The 19,887-nt window shown below is 45.1% G+C and overlaps 1 protein-coding gene across 1 annotated transcript in view; it reads left to right on the forward strand.

The window, feature by feature from the left end:
- The window catches only part of TRABD2A (TraB domain containing 2A), a 186,612-nt gene that overhangs the window by 62,122 nt on the left and 104,603 nt on the right, over positions 1-19,887 (forward strand). Inside the window, exon 2 of the mRNA XM_063925336.1 lies at positions 2,809-3,369. Coding sequence (XP_063781406.1) covers positions 2,809-3,369 — 561 coding nt within the window. The remainder of the gene's footprint in view (positions 1-2,808; positions 3,370-19,887) is intronic.

Consider the following 19,887-nt stretch of genomic DNA (forward strand, 5'->3'; position numbering starts at 1 on the left):
CAGGTAATCTTCTAGAGCAGATATCCTTTGTTTTGCTTCGTCAAGGCGGGTGGAATGTTGAGAAAGCAAGGTCAATGACGACTCTATAGCCTCTTTAATGCCCGCCAACTTTTCGTCAAGAAGAGGTCCCAGTACCACCAGCAGGTCTTTGTGCTTCATTTTAGGTTGTTTAGCAGGCGGTCTAGATTTACGAGCGCTTTGGGAGAGTGAGCACGTAGTCGAGTGATCAGAGTCAGATGAGTCGCCACCGGGAGTATCCTCTCGAGATTGCTGAGCAGTGCCTGTGGACATCACGGGCAGAGGTATCAGGAATTTTTCCATGCAGGGTCGCCCAGGAGGGGAGGCGGAGGTTAGAAACACTGAGGTTCCAGATAGTAAAGGATGTAACGGGTCTCACATGCTGGGTGGTTATTCACTGTCAGGCCTCATCTGAGTCATGGTAGCGACCTAGTAGAAGAGGCATAAAATAAACCGAAACAAAATAAAATGAGAGGAGGTGTCCCCTGCCGGGGGTCAGGTGGGCCTTTAGAGGTAAGTGTAGGTCCAGTGAGGAGAGATAAGAAGCGGAGCTGGGCTGCAGCCGGGAAGGTGTCGATTAGGTTGCTGTCGCGGCCAGCGAGGCACATCCAGCCAGGATGCGAGTGGAGAGTAAATCGCCGGTGACTCGGTGAGGCTGTCCCACGTGTGCGGCCACACCACAGGGGCGGCAGGAGATGCTCGCCAAGTTCAGTGGCGGGGAAGCCAATCAGACGCCCCTCACAGCATTAGCAGAGCCTGGTCCAAGATGTGAGAAGGTTCGTGGGCCGCCTATGAGAGCAGGCTGCGTGCAGTGAGGCTTGTTTGTGTAGCCAGCAACAGCTGGGCCCTTCCCTCCCCCAGTACAGCTGCTCCCCTCCGCGGCTATGCGGTCATTAAGTCCAGGAACAGGCGAGCTGGGAGGATTCGCCTCAGCAGCGGAGGCCGCGGGGTCAAGAGCCGCCGTCCAGGTAGGCTTGTGTAGCAGGGAGCGGAGGGGAGATGCGGCAGCCGCCGTCACGGTCTCCTCCGCAGCGCGGCGGCCCGGCGCCCGGACCTCCGCTTCAGCCACAGGGAGAAGGCACGGCGGTCAGCAGCGAGGCGCTGCGGCGGGTCTAGTAAGCCGGTCCGGTGCACAGCGGGATATAAAGATGGGCCGAAGGTCCGGGTGGCCGGCGGTTCAGCTCCAAAATCGAGGCCCCGGCTTCAGTGTGGCGACCAGGCCGCAATCCGCGGGAGCTTCCACGGAGCTCCCCGATTCCGCAGCTCTGGTCACACAATAGCAGGGTGGCAGGCGGAGGTTTAGTGAGTGGGAATGATGTGAAGGAGCGGGTCCGGACAGACCAGGAGGGCATAAAAGATGATAATTAAGCAGGAGCTCATCCAGGCTGCCAGGGAGGGATCTTATGTTATGCTAGGGAGGACTTTTAAGTGAGAGATTTACTTTTTCTGCTATGTAAATTTTTAAGTAAATACTGCAATCCCGTAAAGTTGGCACCAAGTTATTTTCTTGGGGCATTTCTAAAAATCATAATTTATTTAAATAGGATCATGTGTGGAATATGGCATGCACTGTGCAGGTACATTATTCCAGCGTGTAAATGAGGCCGACTATTCCCCGTAAATTGTTTAGTCCGGAAATTAATGCCTTCATACTGTACATATTCTAAAGAGACTCCCATTGTGTAGGAAAGCAGTGAAAAATGCTATTCTGTTCAACATCATTCCTATCAAGTTCACTTTTTAGTACCATTGTTAAATAATCCTTCCTTAAATCTATTGTTAAGCATAAATATAATTTATAAAAAGTTTTATTGCACCTTAAAAAAAAAGTGCAAAACACAGCTCGGAATATAATATGTTCCTGGGTGCACAAGCAAATGATATACAGGTTGAGTATCCCATATCGAAATATTCCGAAATACGGAATATTCCGAAGTACGGACTTTTTTGAGTGAGACTGAGATAGTGAAACCTTTGTTTTTTGATGGCTCAATGTACACAAACTTTGTTTAGTACACAAAGTTATTAAAAATATTGTATTAAATGATCTTCAGGCTGTGTGCATAAGGTGTATATGAAACATAAATGAATTGTGTGAATGTAGACACACTTTGTTTAATGCACAAAGTTATAAAAAATATTGGCTAAAATTACCTTCAGGCTGGGTGTATAAGGTGTATATGTAACATAAATGCATTCTGTGCTTAGATTTAGGTCCCGTCACCATAATATCTCATTATGGTATGCAATTATTCCAAAATACGGAAAAATCCGATATCCAAAATTCCTCTGGTCCCAAGCATTTTGGATAAGGGATACTCAACCTGTATTGTTCAATCTCGTCTCCATCCCTATACATTTAAATGCATATTTAAAGCTGATCCATAGAGCTCCTTGTGCCTTCTTTGAACGCTGAACTTTCACCTGACCCCTACCACTGCATTGTGAGTTGTCAGATTTGTTTTTGGAATATATTAAATTGAAGTTCAAAGACTTTAAAAGGCAGAACATTTCAGACAATTATGAATACAATCAGGAATTTGGCGTTCTCTTAAAATACGCACATGATAATCATGGAAATATTTTTTAAATTATTTTTCTAATCATTGTACTAATGATATTGGGTTTTCAGTCATTCTGTTAAGATAATTAACAATGTGACGGGATGCTTGGTTTTGCTTGTGATACCATGGCTACAAAAATGGCTGCCCTCTTGCTGTGATTATGATGATGTGAAAAAAAAAAACAGTTAATAAGATTATTTTTTATGTTATGTTTTTTTTTTTTCAGCAAAGCCATTTGAACTCCTTTCTCTGGACTATCAAACGAGATCCTCCTTCATACTTCTTTGGCACCATTCATGTCCCATACACAAGGGTGTGGGATTTTATCCCTGAAAATTCTAAGAAAGCTTTCCAGCAGAGTAATATTGTATACTTTGAGTTGGATTTGACAGACCCTTACACAATCTCGGCTCTGACCAGCTGCCAGATGCTGCCTCAGGGTGAGAATCTGCAAAGTGTTCTTCCTAGAGATATTTACCGCAGACTTAAGCGCCATTTGGAATATGTTAAACTCATGATGCCCTCATGGATGACACCAGATCAAAGAGGAAAAGGACTTTATGCAGACTACTTATTCAATGCAATTGCTGGCAACTGGGAAAGAAAGAGACCTGTTTGGGTGATGCTGATGGTGAATTCCCTGACTGAGGTTGATATCAAGTCTAGGGGGGTCCCCGTTCTGGATTTATATCTTGCTCAGGAAGCAGAGCGTCTTAAAAAGAGAACTGGGGCAGTTGAAAAAGTAGAAGAGCAATGCCATCCGCTTAATGGATTGAACTTCTCACAGGTAAGTTAGTTAAGGTACATATTCTATTTGGATGACAATTTTTCACCTAACATAATCGGGTCAAATTTCCCATCTGCATTTCAGCTACTGTTCCTCTGTTGCATATCTAGCAATTAATAATAAAATTACCAAATTGAATGATCAAGATGCCCCATGACTGACCAGCTTTATCCTTTCCCAGCTACTCCCTCCAGCGTTCAGTGTTTTGTTGAACATACTCATCACTAATGTACAGAACAAAAAGTGTGTCAGTTTGCCCAGAAGATTACATTATCTCTGTAGTGTTGTTTCTTTATCTGTAAAAGAATGGGCAGTAATCAGCCTTCTCACCTTCTACCCCAGAAAGTTAGCAGTCAACCAAAATCACCAGAAGGAATCTTGTGAATAGTGACAGCTGTGAAAATATTTGACTCAGTAAGGAGCCTTTCAATGACACAGACAGGAGTCCTCGTAGAGGAGGAGATCTGTTGGTGGAATAACAATAAGCTAGGATGGAGGTATATGACTGAGTAGGTAGAAAACACATACACTGTAGGGACTTGTACAGTTTCTACAGTTGTAGCAACAAAGCTGCATCAATAGCAGAAAATGTTACCATCGATTACGGGGATATTGAGTCACAAAACTGGACCCATCCCAGGAGCCAAATCTCCACATAGTAATATTTTGTTTGTTTGTTTGTTTGTTTGTTTGTTTAAACCTGGTCAAGTAAACTTACAGTATCTCAAATCTATATTATTGCCTTTTGTTTAATGACTATAGTCTCAGGAATTTTAGATAATGTTAAACTACTCTGCAGAAATCAAGTGTGCGATCTGATACACATTGTCTAAAATCACTTTAAATACATGCTTTACATAAAAGCATACACTAACAAATAATCATGACTCAGTCTAGTTGTTACTTATACCCAGTAGCGGATTTACCACAAGGCAACCCAAATGGCTGTTTAGGGCTTCCAGGGGGCCTGCCAACAAGGCTTTATAAAGGGTATTTCCAACAAAATTAAGTAGTATACCAATAAAAGAGTATTTGGGTATTTATTTATTTATTTTTAGAAATTCTTTATTTCAAAGACATTTTTACATTTTTAGACAAAAACACAACAAAAAAGTAAAAGATCAACATAGGGTATGTCCGTGCCCAGGAATAGAAGCAGCAATTAAACATTAGCAGACATTATAATATATCACTGTTCTTACAAACAAAAGAATCAATAGAGGAAAATAAAGATAATTAGAAAAAGGAAGAAAAGGAATAGGAGGAGAAAAAGGGCACACATGGGAAGGTAAAGAGGGATAGGATGATCCGAGGAGCTTCATCACTCATGATAAGCAACTGGTATTTACTCGAAACTCCATATAGAAAAATAGTTTCTTGACAAGTAACCTGGGATCAGACAGCAGTAAATACAATCTAGATAGAGACTAAAGGGGGGTGCACACGGGGAGATTTCTCCCAGATATGTGTGCTGAGTGATCTAGCGCAGAACGTTCAGCACTCATTTCTGGACGCTCAGCACACAGCGCAATGTGACTAGATTTGGCATGCATGCTGCCAAACTAGAGTCAGCAATAGCGACGCACGGGGCCGTACATCGCTATCGCTATGGGCTATACACACGGAGCAATGTGTGCTTACTTTCTAAGCAATCTAGTCAGATTGCTTAGAATTAAAGCACGGATCTCTCCATGTGTACCCTCCTTAAGGGTTTTTTTCAGATTTGTTAGCAAAACAAAAAAGTTAGCAATTGGACTGTGTTCTGAGTTTTAATCAGGATTGTAATCAATCAATCAATCAATCAATCAATCAATCAATCAATCTAGCTAATAACTTAATGATATCACTTCCTATTCTGTTCCAGAGCATTTTCTGTTGCAATCCATCACTATATAGCAGTTATAAGTCTCCCCTCTTGTCAGCTTCAGGATATGTATGCTATATAACGCTACTGATTGATTGCTATGTGTCTCGCTGTCTTTTCTGTACAGTTACAGTACCAGTAGAACAAATTTAATTAATGTTTACACAGAATTTTTGTATTTTGCATTTGTGATTATGAAATGATAATTTCAATTTTGATAATCCTGGCCAATAATCCTGCAGGTGAATGTCTTCAGGAATTCTTTCAGCCCATTTCCCAGAACTCCTAGAACCTTCAGATAATAAATAGAGCAGTTTATGTCTTTCAGCGCTTCTGTGGAGACAACACATAAAAGCACGGGAGCAGGACATGAAGCTCACTGTTTAGTAAATCCCTGTCATGATTGCATTTATAATTGGATGCTGACATGTGCCTAGAGAGAATGTTGTTCTGTGCGTCTGATTAATCAGGGTACTATCAGCATTGTCACTATACTTAAAACAACAAGTGGTTTCTTGCAGAGAATATAGGTGACACAGTGATGTATGGCCCCTGATGTCATACACAGGATGGCTGTAGCACTTTATTTCCCTTCTCTGTTTATACATTATTGCCATTTTCAAAGGCTGTCACTGATAATTCTTCATGTTCAGTGCTCCCAAGGAATGTTGTCCTGAGCTTGCTGGTGCTTGTCTGTAGCGTGTGCCTTACACTCATTTTTTCCCCTGTCTGATATGTGAAAACATTAGACTCCAGAGAAAAAGTCCAAACCATTTACTAGAGGCATTTGTCATTTATACCTTAAGTTTTTCAAGCAGCTGTCTGCTGTCGGCTGGTGCAGGTATTATTTATCAGGGTTACTTCCATGCAGTAAAGGATTATACTACCGAACGCTGCCTGCATTAACCTGACATTGTACCGTTATTAGAACACTTTTCCAAACATGTCACAGTCTACTCTGGTATACCATGTGGGTTTTGATGTAAATTTATAGTGCTTAAAAAATTCACACGGGCCAAGAAAGGGAAGACAAACTGACTTCCTTTATACTCACATTTGACAATCATTCCTGAAAGTGAAAATTATTATTCAGTAAACCAGAGCTATTTTTCAGCAGGAACCAGCAGGAACTCAGTTCCTGAACCTCACATTAAATATGACCTAATTAGGAACTGGGTTCCTGAACCTGTCCTGGGCCAAACTGTATTTTCCATAATATAAGTTTTATTTTAAAGTCCATTTTGATCTATCTATCTATCTATCTATCTATCTATCTATCTATCTATCTATCTATCTATCACATTTTGTAATAGCTCCAACCCCAGATCAATAGTTCCTAAACCTATTTTTCTAGAATAATAGTACCGAGTATAACCACACATCAGTGACCAAATTAGATAAAATCTGCCCCTTGGGTCGAGAACCTACAGTGTATATCACCTCCAAGTCTATTGGTGCCTGTTAGTTGATTCGGATGATAGGGTTATTGGCATTTTTTTCCATACTTAGTCATTTTGGACCCTGCACACTGTAATATCAGGCCATTTGCAGACTGGTGGCTTCAAAATTACAGTGTATATGGGCAGTAAAATGAATTATTCGGCTGGATGAATCATAACATGTATGGGCACATCAAGGGGTAAAACGTTTACATAAAAGTGGGCACCATTTAAAAAGTATTCTGCACTGTTTAGGTGACATGTACAGAACAGGTGACTATAGTAATTTCTTCTAACAGACACTAACAAGAGCTTAGCTACATGCACCTCTGATTAATGCACTATGGGGCTGATGCACAGATGAACATAGGCCTGTTTGCAGAGCACCTTTTGCGTTATTTCACACCACACATGCGCCTGAGCCAAGCGTATACAACTACGCGTGACACAGAGACATATGCATTTCAGTTGCACCTCTCCTTGTGACTCGGTAGGCGTTAATGAGCTGGGGCAGCAGGCTGACAGCAAGGATACATGCGTGCAAAGAGGAAGTATCTGCAGCTGAGTTACGTTAAGGCCCTAAATAGGTATGATTATAGATGTCTTGTTTTGTTTACATTATTTATTTTGTGTAACAGATATGCAGTCTCCAGATTGAAATTATTGTCCTTTTGAATTTATTTGACTATAATAATGAGTCCAAGCACGAAGTAGAGATAAACTAAGAATGGCCAATCAACAGTCTTGTATCGATCTTTTGGATCAATACATGATCGGCATCTTTGTATTTAATACAAACAATATTATGGATTTGCTTCTGGATCGATATTATTTTTTGAATGTGCATAGTTGGAGAAATAAAGACAGTTTGGGTATGCGCTGTTAAAGAGAGAATGTCCTGCATTAGCATTAACTATGAGGGTGTGGAAAACAGGTAATGGAGAACATGGCTGCCAGCAACAAGGATTTTGGATCGATCTGATTTAATACATTATGTCTCCAGGATTAATTTAAGAAAATAATAATATACAGTATATATATATATATATATATATATATATATATATATATAGGATTCCAGAAAGAAACAGCGGCACTCGAGGATTTGGTAAACAATACAAAGTGTATTCAAAAAAAGATTACAAGAAGCCGACGTTTCGGGGCTCACTTGTCAAGGGGCATGTGAGCCCCGAAACGTCGGCTTCTTGTAATCTTTTTTTGAATACACTTTGTATTGTTTACCAAATCCTCGAGTGCCGCTGTTTCTTTCTGGAATCCTGCATCTACTTCACAGAAGGCACCGAGGTCCCTGACGCCTGACAGGAGAGTGCCAGTCCCATCTGGGATATATATATATATATATATATATATATATAAAACAACAAGAAATACCCTTATCCAGTGCTCGTTTATCTATTAGCAGCAACCTGTGGAGGAACCTCTGTTAGTAGGAACCAATAAAATGCATATACATAGTACAATTCCACAGTGTGCTAGCAAATTATGAAATTGGGCTATATCCTATTTTCAACAATCCACAATTGAACGACCATCCATATAATGGATTTTCTTGAGAAATAAGGAATTCCTTATATATACATAGTTCTTCTTATAGTCCAATATTGATCTGGAAGGTAATCTTGAAAGAGATACCCTTTCACCAAAAAGAACACCCAAAAAAACAGAGCCAAATGGCTAATCAGTAAGAGATACCAGATATTTATTTTCAATTTAAATCAATTAACTATGATTTAAAATAGTAGTTTTACATGGGTTGGGTATGGGTGACTGGCGTTTCGGATCCCGCCGGTCACCATTCTGACGATGGGATCCCAGGGTTTAGAATGCCGGTGAAGGGGGGGGGAGGGGCGAGCGCAACGAAGCCCCTTGCCACAGGATCTATTCCCACTCTATGGGTGTCATGGACACCCACGAGTGGGAATAGTCCTTGTTAGTCGGCATGGCGACTTTTGGGATTTTGGGGAGGCGGGATGCAGGCGTCATTATTGTGATTGGCGGGCACATAACTAAATCCTGTTTTACATCCATCAATTAAATCATATAAGCCATAACCAATGCAGGAGAGTGTGTTATGCTAGCCTTCCTCCACCGTGTTAGGGTGTGAGCTCAGGGAAGGATCCTCACTGGATTAGACAACGAACTTCCACATAGATCAGGATTCCACGCAGACCGGAAGTCCAGATCAAATGAACAGGCAGGTGGAACGCAAATGTGAAGGAAGGTCTCTTGCTCCCGCCGCTTCCAACTGCAATTTCTAGGTCTGATTGAATGATTAACTTTAAATTAGGAATAACAAACTTTACACTTTAGCCTATTACATTCTAAAGACACAATTATGATCTAGAACAACTTATAACAGTGGATTTATGTCCCATGAACAAATTATTCAAAGATTAGGTAGAATAAAGTTAACCCTAATTAAACAATAATAAGGGGAAGTGAGGTCACTACTCTGGAGGTATAAAGACAGAACCAGGGGCAGCCAGCTCAATACTCTGGAGCTGGAGACCAGTACACAGCTTTGCTGCATCCACATAGAAGAAGGATGCACACAACAGCCTACTCTCTGCTGTATATGTTTGTACAACCTAGCAGCTGTGTATGTGAAGCTTTATATTACATTGTTCTTGTGTGTCCAAGCGCAAGCACAAACACACAGCCATCACAAAGCCTCCGCCTGGTGGCCTAGCCTGGTATCCACAGACCTCTCCTCATTCTCCGCCAGGTGGTCACACTGCGGCCATGGCGCAAGTGAACCCAACTCCCAACCCGTCCCACTTTCCAGTCAACTCCCAGGCAGTGACTCAATCAGTCAGCAAAGTGGGCAGGCAGCAGCGGTGGGTCACACGACATGGGTGTCAGCAGTGCACGCATTGCAGCGGCAACCATTAGTCCTCTGTCTGCCTCTGCTTACGGTGGAGACTTGAGGAGAACACGCCACACTAATGCCAGCCGGAATCCAAGATGGCGCCGGCCTCTGTGCGCCTGTGCCAAGGAGCGGCCTGGGGCTGCGGATCTGGGCCAGGTAGAGAGGGCTCTCACTCTCTCAGGCAGAGCAGCCACAGACCACAGTGGTGGCTAGCGGGAGCTGGACAATATTCTCTTGGCCCAGGATTCGGGACAATGGGGGTCATTCCGAGTTGATCGCACGTAGCAATTTTTTGATATCCGTGCGATCAACTAGATGCCACAAGCGAACGCTTGTGTAGCCCTGCTATGCAAAAAAAAGTTTCCTGTAACAAAAGACCAGGGTAAGAGTTACTTACCCTGTGCGATCGATCAAGCGATGCAGGTCCCGGAATTGACGTCTGACATCCGCCCTCCAAACGCCTGGACACGCCTGCGTTGGACTCACCACTCCCCGAAAACGGTGAGTTGCCGCCCGGTTCCGCCTTCCTCCTTCCTTCCGCCGCTGCGACCGCTTTCCTCGCTAGTGGCGTCGCTGCCTGGCGACGGCCGTCACTGCCTGGCGACGGCCATTGACGGGCAATGCCACACCTGTGCAATGCGGTGCCGCGCATGCGCAGTTTCGACCCGATCGCACAACTGCGAGGAAGCGCAGCATGCGATCGGGTCGGAATGACCCCCGATTAAATCCCAGGACGATCCCAACAACTAGACAGGTGGTGACCCTAGAAATTTGCCCCACAAACTCCCATAAAAGAGGCCTCCTCTACAAGGAAACGCCTCACTACAGTCAAGTCACCCCTCAGCTTGTGTAAATGCCTGCTGTTCTGCAGATGAGGCTATTTTGCTTGGCAAAGCTGTGCACCATAGTTGCACAAATTAAAGCCAAATCTGGTTCTGCACTGTGCAGAAATGACATATTAAACTAGACTACTAGTATATGCAATTTCTTTTAGCGATTCTTACAGTTTGTGTCACTCACTGTACCTACAAATAAATTCACAGAGGTATAGAAATAGATATAATCTATTTAAATGTCTTAAACAGTCTGTTCAAGGATACTACACAAATGTGACACAATCGGCGGGATGTAATGGTATCCAACTTTTTTAAAGCAGCAGTCAATTTACAAGGCAAAACCTTGTAATTTATGTTGCTTTAAAAAAAGTCAGCATTTGGCCGGCATTCCGCACCTACGGCAAACTCGGACAGCATTACATCCCGCCGAATATATTTACAGTACATGTATTTGAAACATATGCTGTGTAATGTCTATACCTGTGTCCTAGAACTGCCAGACAATATTGCTGTGCACTGAGGAAACAATGAAGCCCTCTGCTGTCCACAAATGATAGTACATCTACTTTATACAGTCAGAGAGGGAATTATTGGGGGTCATTCCGAGTTGTTCGCTCGGTAAATTTCTTTGCATCGCTGCGATTTTCCGCTTAGTGCGCATGCGCAATGTTCGCACTGCGACTGCGCCAAGTAAATTTGCTATGAAGTTAGGAATTTTACTCACGGCTTTTTCATCGTTCAGGCGATCGTAATGTGATTGACAGGAAGTGGGTGTTTCTGGGCGGAAACTGACCGTTTTATGGGTGTGTGTGAAAAAACGCTACCGTTTCTGGGAAAAACGCGGGAGTGGCTGGAGTAACGGAGGAGTGTCTGGGCGAACGCTAGGTGTGTTTATGACGTCAAACCAGGAACGACAAGCACTGAACTGATCGCAGATGCCGAGTAAGTCTGGAGCTACTCTGAAACTGCTAAGACTTGTGTAATCGCAATATTGCGAATCTTTCGTTCGCAATTTTACTATGCTAAGATTCACTCCCAGTAGGCGGCGGCTTAGCGTGTGCAAAGCTACTAAACACAGCTTGCGAGCGAACAACTCGGAATGACCACCATTGTCTCTATTCAGATCTAATTAAAGAAATTACAATAACCCTCCCTAGATACTGTATTACTAGGGATGATACAGCTTAGAATTCCAACAGGGGCACTGGAGCAAAGAAACTCTAATCCTAAACCTAACCCTCCCTCCCGCAGCCTAACCCTTACCCACCCTCACCCCGCAGCCTAACCTTCCCCCTGCAGCCTAACTCTAACCCTCCCTCAAGCAGCCTAACCCTTACCCACCCTCCCCCCACAGCCTAACCTTCCCCCTGCAGCCTAACCCTCCCTCTCACAGCCTAACCCTTACCCACCCTCCCCCCCGCAGCCTAACCTCCCCCCTGCAGCCTAACCCTCCATCTCACAGCCTAACCCTTACCCACCCTCCCCCCGCAGCCTAACCTCCCCCCTGCAGCCTAACCCTCCATCTCACAGCCTAACCCTTACCCACCCTCCCCCCACAGCCTAACCTTCCCCCTGTAGCCTAACCCTAACCTTCCCCCTGCAGCGTAACCCTAACCCTCCCTCTCGCAGCCTAACCCTTACCCACCCACCCCCCGCAGCCTAACCTTCCCCCTGCAACCTAACCCTAACCCTCCTGGCATATTTACGTTCCGGTTTTTGGCGTCTGCATTCTGACAACTGTCAGGATTCTGACGCCGGTGATCTGACCGCCGGGATCCCATACATCCCTAGTTATATTAACTTGCTGACTGTGTGATACAGTATAGGCAGACCACAGGAAAAAAGGTGGCATGCCATATCACCTAAGGTGATGGACCATTAGGGAAATATATTCCCAAGTTGTGGTACACCTTTAAATATAGCTGTTTGGAGCAGTATTACAATTAAATGCTTGAATTATGTTGTTTATGTGCTAATGTGTTCCCTTAAAAATAATGCCCGTCGCCCAATATCTGCCACATCAGAAAATATAAGGACCATTTAACAATTCTGTACAAACTCTGTCCCCCATAATAATAATATAACTAGGTGATTCATCGCGCCCTACGGGCGCTCTTCACACCGTCGTAAGGGGCTATGCCCCCGTAATCTTGTGGGCTAATTGCTGTGGTGATAGGTTGACAGAATCCATGGGCTGTATAGAGAGGGAGGTGGGTGTGTAATAGCGGTAGTGTGGTGTTGTGCATGATTGTGGAGAGTGTGGAAGGAAATGTGAGTGTTGGAGTGTTATTTTAGAGGGGTACGTGGTTGTGTGTGTGGGTTAATAAAAAGTGTTGTGTAGTGATGGGTAGTGATGTATGGTGCTTGCGGAATAGCGTGGGGGTGGGTGGCTGCCTCTATATGTATTGGTGACAGGACGTGCAGTGTGTGATGGAGTTGTGGTTGTGTGTGGTAGGGGGATGGAGCCGGAGGTGTGCATGGGTGCAGTGTGTTGATATGTGATGGATGGGTGGAGGGTGGTGGGGTTGTATTTTTTGGGGGGTAGGGGGTGTGTACATGGAAGGTGTGGCCATTAGGTGAAGTTAGAGGTATTTTGTTTGTGGGGGGGGGGGAGAGAAGCTCAAACCCCGCCTCCACCAACTCCCACATGCAGCCACTGAGGGGCCAGACACCCCCCACCCCGACGCCTGCATAACTGACCAGCAGACGCTGGCCACCCTAACCCCATAGCACGGAACCCATCCGGCCCACAAGCCCAGCAACACCTCCCACATCCACCCGTGGCAGGGACACGCACCACGTCCGTCCGGCCAGCCAGCCGCACCCCACACCACTCCTCCGGTCATCGGCACAAACCCACCACCACCTAGCACACCCACCTTCCCCACCACGGCGGGACAGACTGCCGCAGCCCACACCTCCACGAACCCCCCCACCATCTGTTGCCTTGCAGGTGCACCGTGGAGACACAGTCACGGCAACAGCCCGTCCACACCACGGCCGCACAGACCGCTCCCGGCCTCCCCACTACCCCAGCACAAACTGTCTCTTACACCCTACCCCAGCCGACACTGTCCCGGCAGCCCCCGGCACCACAACGGCGGGAACCAGTGCAGTTCCACAGCACCGTCACCTGTCTGTGTGCCGGTGACAGCGCTGTTGGCACTCGTGCCCCCAGCAGCACATTAAAAAAAAACATTCCCCTCCCAGCACCATCCACCCGCACCCCCACCCAGCCAACAACTAATCAGGCACACAGTAATAGATGCCCCCCCCCCCCCCAACAATATCAGCCATCCCCTCCCCCCTCAATATCAGACATCCCCCCCCACAATATCAGACATCTCCCTCCCCCCCTTCCCCCACAATATCAGCCATCCTCCTCTCCCCCCAATCCCCCCCCCCAACAGCCATCTCCCTATTGACCATGCCTTCCCTTTTGCACACAACGCCGCTCACAGGCCACTCATCCCAAGGTGGGGAAATGTGTGTGTGTGTGTGTGGGGGGGGGGGGGGGGGTGCGCTGCTGCTGCCTCTTATCCCACATATATTATTGATGTGCCTGATGAGTTGTTGGCTGGGTGGGGGTGGGGGTGGATGGTGGATGGTGCTGGGAGGGGAGCGTGTTTTGTTAATGTGCCGCTGGGGGCAGGCGTGGCGAGAGCCCTGTCGCCCGCACACAGACAGGTGCGGGTGACGGTGATGTGGAACTGCACAGGGTCCCGGCGTTATGGAGAGGGGGCCGCCGGTACAGTGTCGGCCGGGGTCGGGTGTAAGAGACACCCGACCCCGGCCGACACGACACTGTACCGGCAGCCCCTTTCTCCATAACGCCGGGACCCTGTGCAGTTCCACATCACCGTCACTTGCACCTGTCTGTGTGCGGGCGACAGGGCTCTCGTTTGTGCTGGGGTAGTGGGGAGGCCGGGAGCGGTCTGTGCGGCCCGTGGTGTGGACGGGCTGTTGCCGTGACACTGTGTGTCCACAACGCGCCTGCAAGGCAATAGATGGTGTGTGGGGGGGGGGGTTTACGGCAGTGTGGCCTGCGGCAGTCTGTCCCGCCGTGGTGGGGAAGATGGGTGCGTTAGTTGGTTTTGTGCAGATGACGGGAGGGGTGGTGTGGGGTGCGGCTGGCTGAGCGGCCGTGGTGCGTGTCCCTGCCATGGATGGATGTGGAGGGGGGGGGGGGTGGAATCGGTGCAGTGGGGTTAGGATGGGCAGTGAGTGCTGGTCCATTATGCGGACGTCGGGGTGGGGGGTGTCTGGGCCATCAGTGGCTGCATGTGGGAGCTGGTGGAGGGGGATTTTTGGGGTGTGTGGTCTGGGTGTCAGTGGGTTGTAGGTGCCAAGGGAGGGGACCATGCTTACCTGGCACTGTGGGGTGTCCGTGCACTTTTGGCTGGGGATGGTGCTCCTGTTGTAGCTACTGCTAACTGGTGTGCTGGGACAGGGCAGGAGCTGCTAAGGCCGGTCAGGTCTGTGACTCCACCCAGCGTTAGAGGGCCAGGCACACAGGGCTAATATATAGGAGATAATAATAATAATTTTAATTATATAGCTTTCTTTCTCCAATAGGACTCAAGGCGCTTAACAGATACATAGCGTAATATAGTACAGAAAATAATGAAGTACAGAACAGATTTTCAAAAATACAGAAGCATGGAGATACTAAAGGGACAATTATGGGAATGCTTGAGTAAAAAGGAAAGTCTTGAGTCTACTTTTGGAGGGTTCTATAGTTGGAGCCTCTCGCACTGTGTGGGGAAGTGAGTTCCATAGAGTCTGAGCCGCATGACTAAATGCTCGACCCCCAGATGAATTACGGGAGATTCTAGGTACTGCTAAAAGTCCTTCATCTACAGATCGCAGTAATTGAGTGGGGCATTATGGGGTCAGTAGCTGCTTCAGGTACCTTGGGCCCTGGTCGTGTAGTGCTTTGAAACTCAGTAAGCCAATCTTGAAGATGACTCGCCATCTTATAGGCAGCCAGTGAAGGGAGTAGAGTATGGGTGTTATGTGGCTAGAACGGGGCTGGTTGGTTAATAGCCTGGCAGCTGTGTTTTGCACCAGCTGTAAGCGGTGCAATTCTTTTGCTGGGAGACCAAGGTAGAGGGCATTACAGTAGTCTAATCGAGATGATACAAATGCGTGGATGACTTTTGGCAGATCATCTGAGGGAATTAAGTGCTTGATTCTGGCTATGTTGATTCATAGCTAAATCTCATTTTGCAGAATCTGATGCATTAATGTGGCGAGCCTTTTTTAACTATGGAAGAACTCAGTCTTTCCATATCCAGTCTCCTACATCTATCACAGAAAGAATAACATTGTCCTACTCCAGCGTTTGCATCTATATTTTAGAGATGTGCGGGGTTGGATTTACTTGGTTCTTAATGCCAGAATTATCGCAAAATCTGATTTTCCGGATTTTTCTTATTGGCTAATCAAAACACGTGACATCCGAGAACCAATAAGGATATTCGAGTAAATCCGAGTAAATCCAAGTAAAACCGAACCCAATTACTTGGAATGTGGGATAGACTTCTTACATTAATTTCTATTCTGCAAATAATTATAAATATTATGAATGTAAATACAGATTTTTAAAAATGATTATTTGATCCTTTATAACTGAACTGCGGTTATTATTGAGGTGGTAGCTGCTGTTCCTACAATAAGATTCCACCATGAAACGATTCCATATAAAGGCATTCCCTAACCATGACAGGCCTCCATACCTGCCAGCATTAAAGGGTGTTAAATGAAGACTCTTTAGGTGGCCTCAAGTCTAGGAGGGCACGCCCAGCTGTCAGTTTCATTAGTATCACAGGAGCTAAATCAAGGACAGGGTGTGTTATTCCATGGTCAGCGGATCAGAAATATTAGCATGACAAAATCAGATTATTGACTTTCATATCTATTGTCTGTGGCTCTCAGCACTGATGTACAGCACAGGTGCTGTAGCACTGAAACATCAAACGTGAGCAGCTATAACGAGCGCGGCGTCACGGCAGGATTGTGGGAAGAAGTATGAGGAACTGCTATCCATTTTGCAAAGTTTTATTTTATACTAAGCTGTTTTTTTTTTTTTTTTTTTACAAAGTTCAGCATGTCTATTTAGCTATAATTAAGACATTAAATGGCTTTCAACCTTTTGGGGAGAGAGCAAACGAACAGAATAAGTGGACAGGCAACTGAGCAGATGTGAGAGTTTAGTTGTGCAGACTTGAATGCTGGTGGGGAGGCGATTGGCTGATTTGAGTTGCATAATGCTATAACCCTTTCATATGTAAAGTGAAGCTTTGATCCAAGTTGGATGAAAGTTCTGAAAAGTGGAGATGGTGGCAGTGGGTCTTTTGTCTATGACAAAACAGGCATCTGCTGTACACTCTCTCTTCCCCAACCCCCCTCCAAGATAAGCACCCACAGGAATCAGGGACCAGTGTATTCTCTCAGCTAAAGAACGGTACAAGGGTGGTAGCAATTTACACATGCCGTTAGATAGACACATTTTGAGAGATTCACAAAGCAATGTTTAAATCTTCTTGTCACTATTGCATTTATTGTGACTAAAATGTAATGTATTAATGTAGTGTTTCACTATTTATTTTGTTCTAATAATGAAGAAACAATTGAGGCTATTTAATTATGAAAATAAATTAGTGCTGGGGAGAAATAATGAGGAATTTCTGCAAAAATTGACCTTTCCCAATCTTATTTATCCAGAATAATAATAATAATAATAATCATCATCATCATCATCATCATACTACTACGTTATATTGAAGTGCATGGGGAAAGTGCCATTGGTGGTAATAAAGTATTGTTTGTACATATGCATGTATGTTTATGTGTCTTTGGTAGGGAAATTAGATTACAGACTGTACTGGGTCAGGCACTGATGTGACAGAAATAAGTATAATAGTAATAATTTACACAGCATACTCGCCTAATCACCATCAGACAGTATCCAGGAGACTCTGGAATTCTCATGGACGCCTGGAAGAGCAGTGCAGCCCTCCGCATCTCACCCACGTCCCTAGTTGGGAAGCTGGGGATTCTTGACACAATTTGTGATGAATTACATCATGAAGGTCTTGCCCACTGCACAAATTAAAATGGAATCTACCCTTAGCAGAATTGACTGTGAACTAATTGGTGTGTGCCAGGGGTCTCTCTAGCCCAGGGCCCTACGTGCAATGCACACCCTGCATCCATTGTAGATACACCTCTGTCTTGATGTGTGACAAGGTCATCTTCTCACTTATATGTCCCATTACCCAACTTGAAATGTTAGTGTATGAAGTGATCACCGTTCACTTCCTTCTGTTTTAAGAATTATTATAGGGAACACAGGGAAATCCAAGGAGCTGTGGGAAAAGCCAGCCAACTAACAAAATGATAGGGGATGAAACCTGGATGAAATGGGACTAGAAAAGGTATAGCTCTAGGGACTAGAAAAGGTATAGCTCTAGGGACTAGAAAAGGTATAGCTCTAGCTCTCAGATGGGATGGTATCGGGAACCTGGTGCTTGGGATGCGGGCAGTCATAATTTCCGACAGCGGCATCCCAATGCTGAGTATCCTGACTCCTACTTAGTAAGTAAACTACCCCTAATCCCTAACCTCCTCACACCTCCTTTCTCTCAGCCTGACCCTAACCCACCCCACAGTCTGACCCTAACCCCTCCTGGTGGTGCCTAACCCTAACCCCCCCTACCCGCAGCCTAAACCTATCCCTCCTAAACCTGGTGGTGTCTAACTCTAACCCTCCCCTGGGGTGCCCAACCCTCCCCCTCCCTCCCCGCAGCCTATCCCTTCCTCCACAGGCTAGATCTAAACATCCCCCCGCAGTTTACCAATCTGAGGTCCCAGCAGTCTTTGGTTCAGGATCCTGGCGCTAGTATTACGATCCATGTTGGGATTATTCCAAGCAGTGCTGGGATTCCAGCTATGGTATTCCCACTGCTGGGATTCTGACCTGACCCCTCCCAGATGGCATATTGGCCTGAAGTACCCCTGGTATTGTTACACCAATGATAACTAAATAACAATTTAAGAAATAGAATTATTCTTGTTTTATGAATATGGCTTTAAAACAATTTTCACTCTACCTCACATTTCACTTTTATATAGAGCTTTTTTATGCCATTCTTTTACTTACATTTCTTTGATATACACTCACAAATTGCAAGTGTCAAAAATGACATTTACATCTGTTTTCTCTCATACAGTAGCATACTACATTGACGCTATTGGCAATACAAATGCCCAGCAATCACAGAATAATGTACATTTTCTTAGCAGAAAGAAAAAAGTGTTACAGACATCTAAGACAGGTAAAATGAATTTCATTATCCGCGAGAAGTCTTTTTATAACGTACAGGCTCACAGATATTCTAAAAGAACAATGGTGAAGGACAAAATAAGCTTATAAAGAAGTGCCGCTGCTGCATGTTTATTTAACGATACTGCCGGTTTTTAAAAAAAATCTGGCAGTAATGGAAGAAGGCCCACCGCAGTGCAGTGCTATCATACTGATGTGGAAAACTTGTCTAGTAAGTGGAAATAAACATACATAATAGGTCACTTAAGAATGTGCAAAATATAAAGTCACAAAGCTCTTCAGTTTATGCAAATGTTCCAAATTTATGTACTGCTAGCGCATTCATAGGTGCACGCCAATATCACAGTATTTGGAAATGTCCCAGTAAAATCAATCTGCATCCAACATTTGCAGATGTGCATAACTGGATAGAGTGAAAAGGTCACATCAAAGACTATCTTAAGGGGCCTACACAAGGTGCATGTCCATATCGGTAAAAAACACAGTGCATATCGCACCGCATGGAAACACCTTGCAATGCCGATGTGCGGTCTCGTAGGGTCGGCATCACACGGAAAAATAGAGCGTTCAGGCAGGGCCAATATTGACTACATCAGAGGTATATGCCTTCGGCCACAATATAGTCAATATCGACCGTTAGCCTGCATTGCATCGTGTGTAGGCGGCATTAGATCCAAAATCCGGATGGTAGGTCGACATGGATTAGGTCAACCACTATTGGCCAACATTGACATGGTCAACACAGGAAAAAGGTCAACACGGGACAGGTCACGGGACAGGTCAACACATGAAAAGGTCAACATTACTTTTTCATACTTTACCATCCATGTGTACTACGATTGGGAATAGTAACCTGTGTGGAGCGCATTGGTATCGGAGTGAGGCACCTTGCTCGTAGCATGTCGAGCGAAGCAAGCCATGCAAGGGTGACGTGGTGCACTAATTGGGATTCCTGGCAGGGTTGGCTGGTTTAAACCAAATGTTTTTTTTTTTAAACCACTGTGGGGGTTTTTTATATGCTGTGACAACAGGCACAACACCGTGACTTCTTAAAAAAAAGCCTATTGTAAGGGAATCCCTGGTATTATTCCACATTCTTACATCTAAGTAAGCTGAACCAATGCAGTAAATCAAACACACAC

The sequence above is a fragment of the Pseudophryne corroboree genome, chromosome 1, assembly GCF_028390025.1.
Source record: "Pseudophryne corroboree isolate aPseCor3 chromosome 1, aPseCor3.hap2, whole genome shotgun sequence".
NCBI lineage: Eukaryota > Metazoa > Chordata > Amphibia > Anura > Myobatrachidae > Pseudophryne > Pseudophryne corroboree.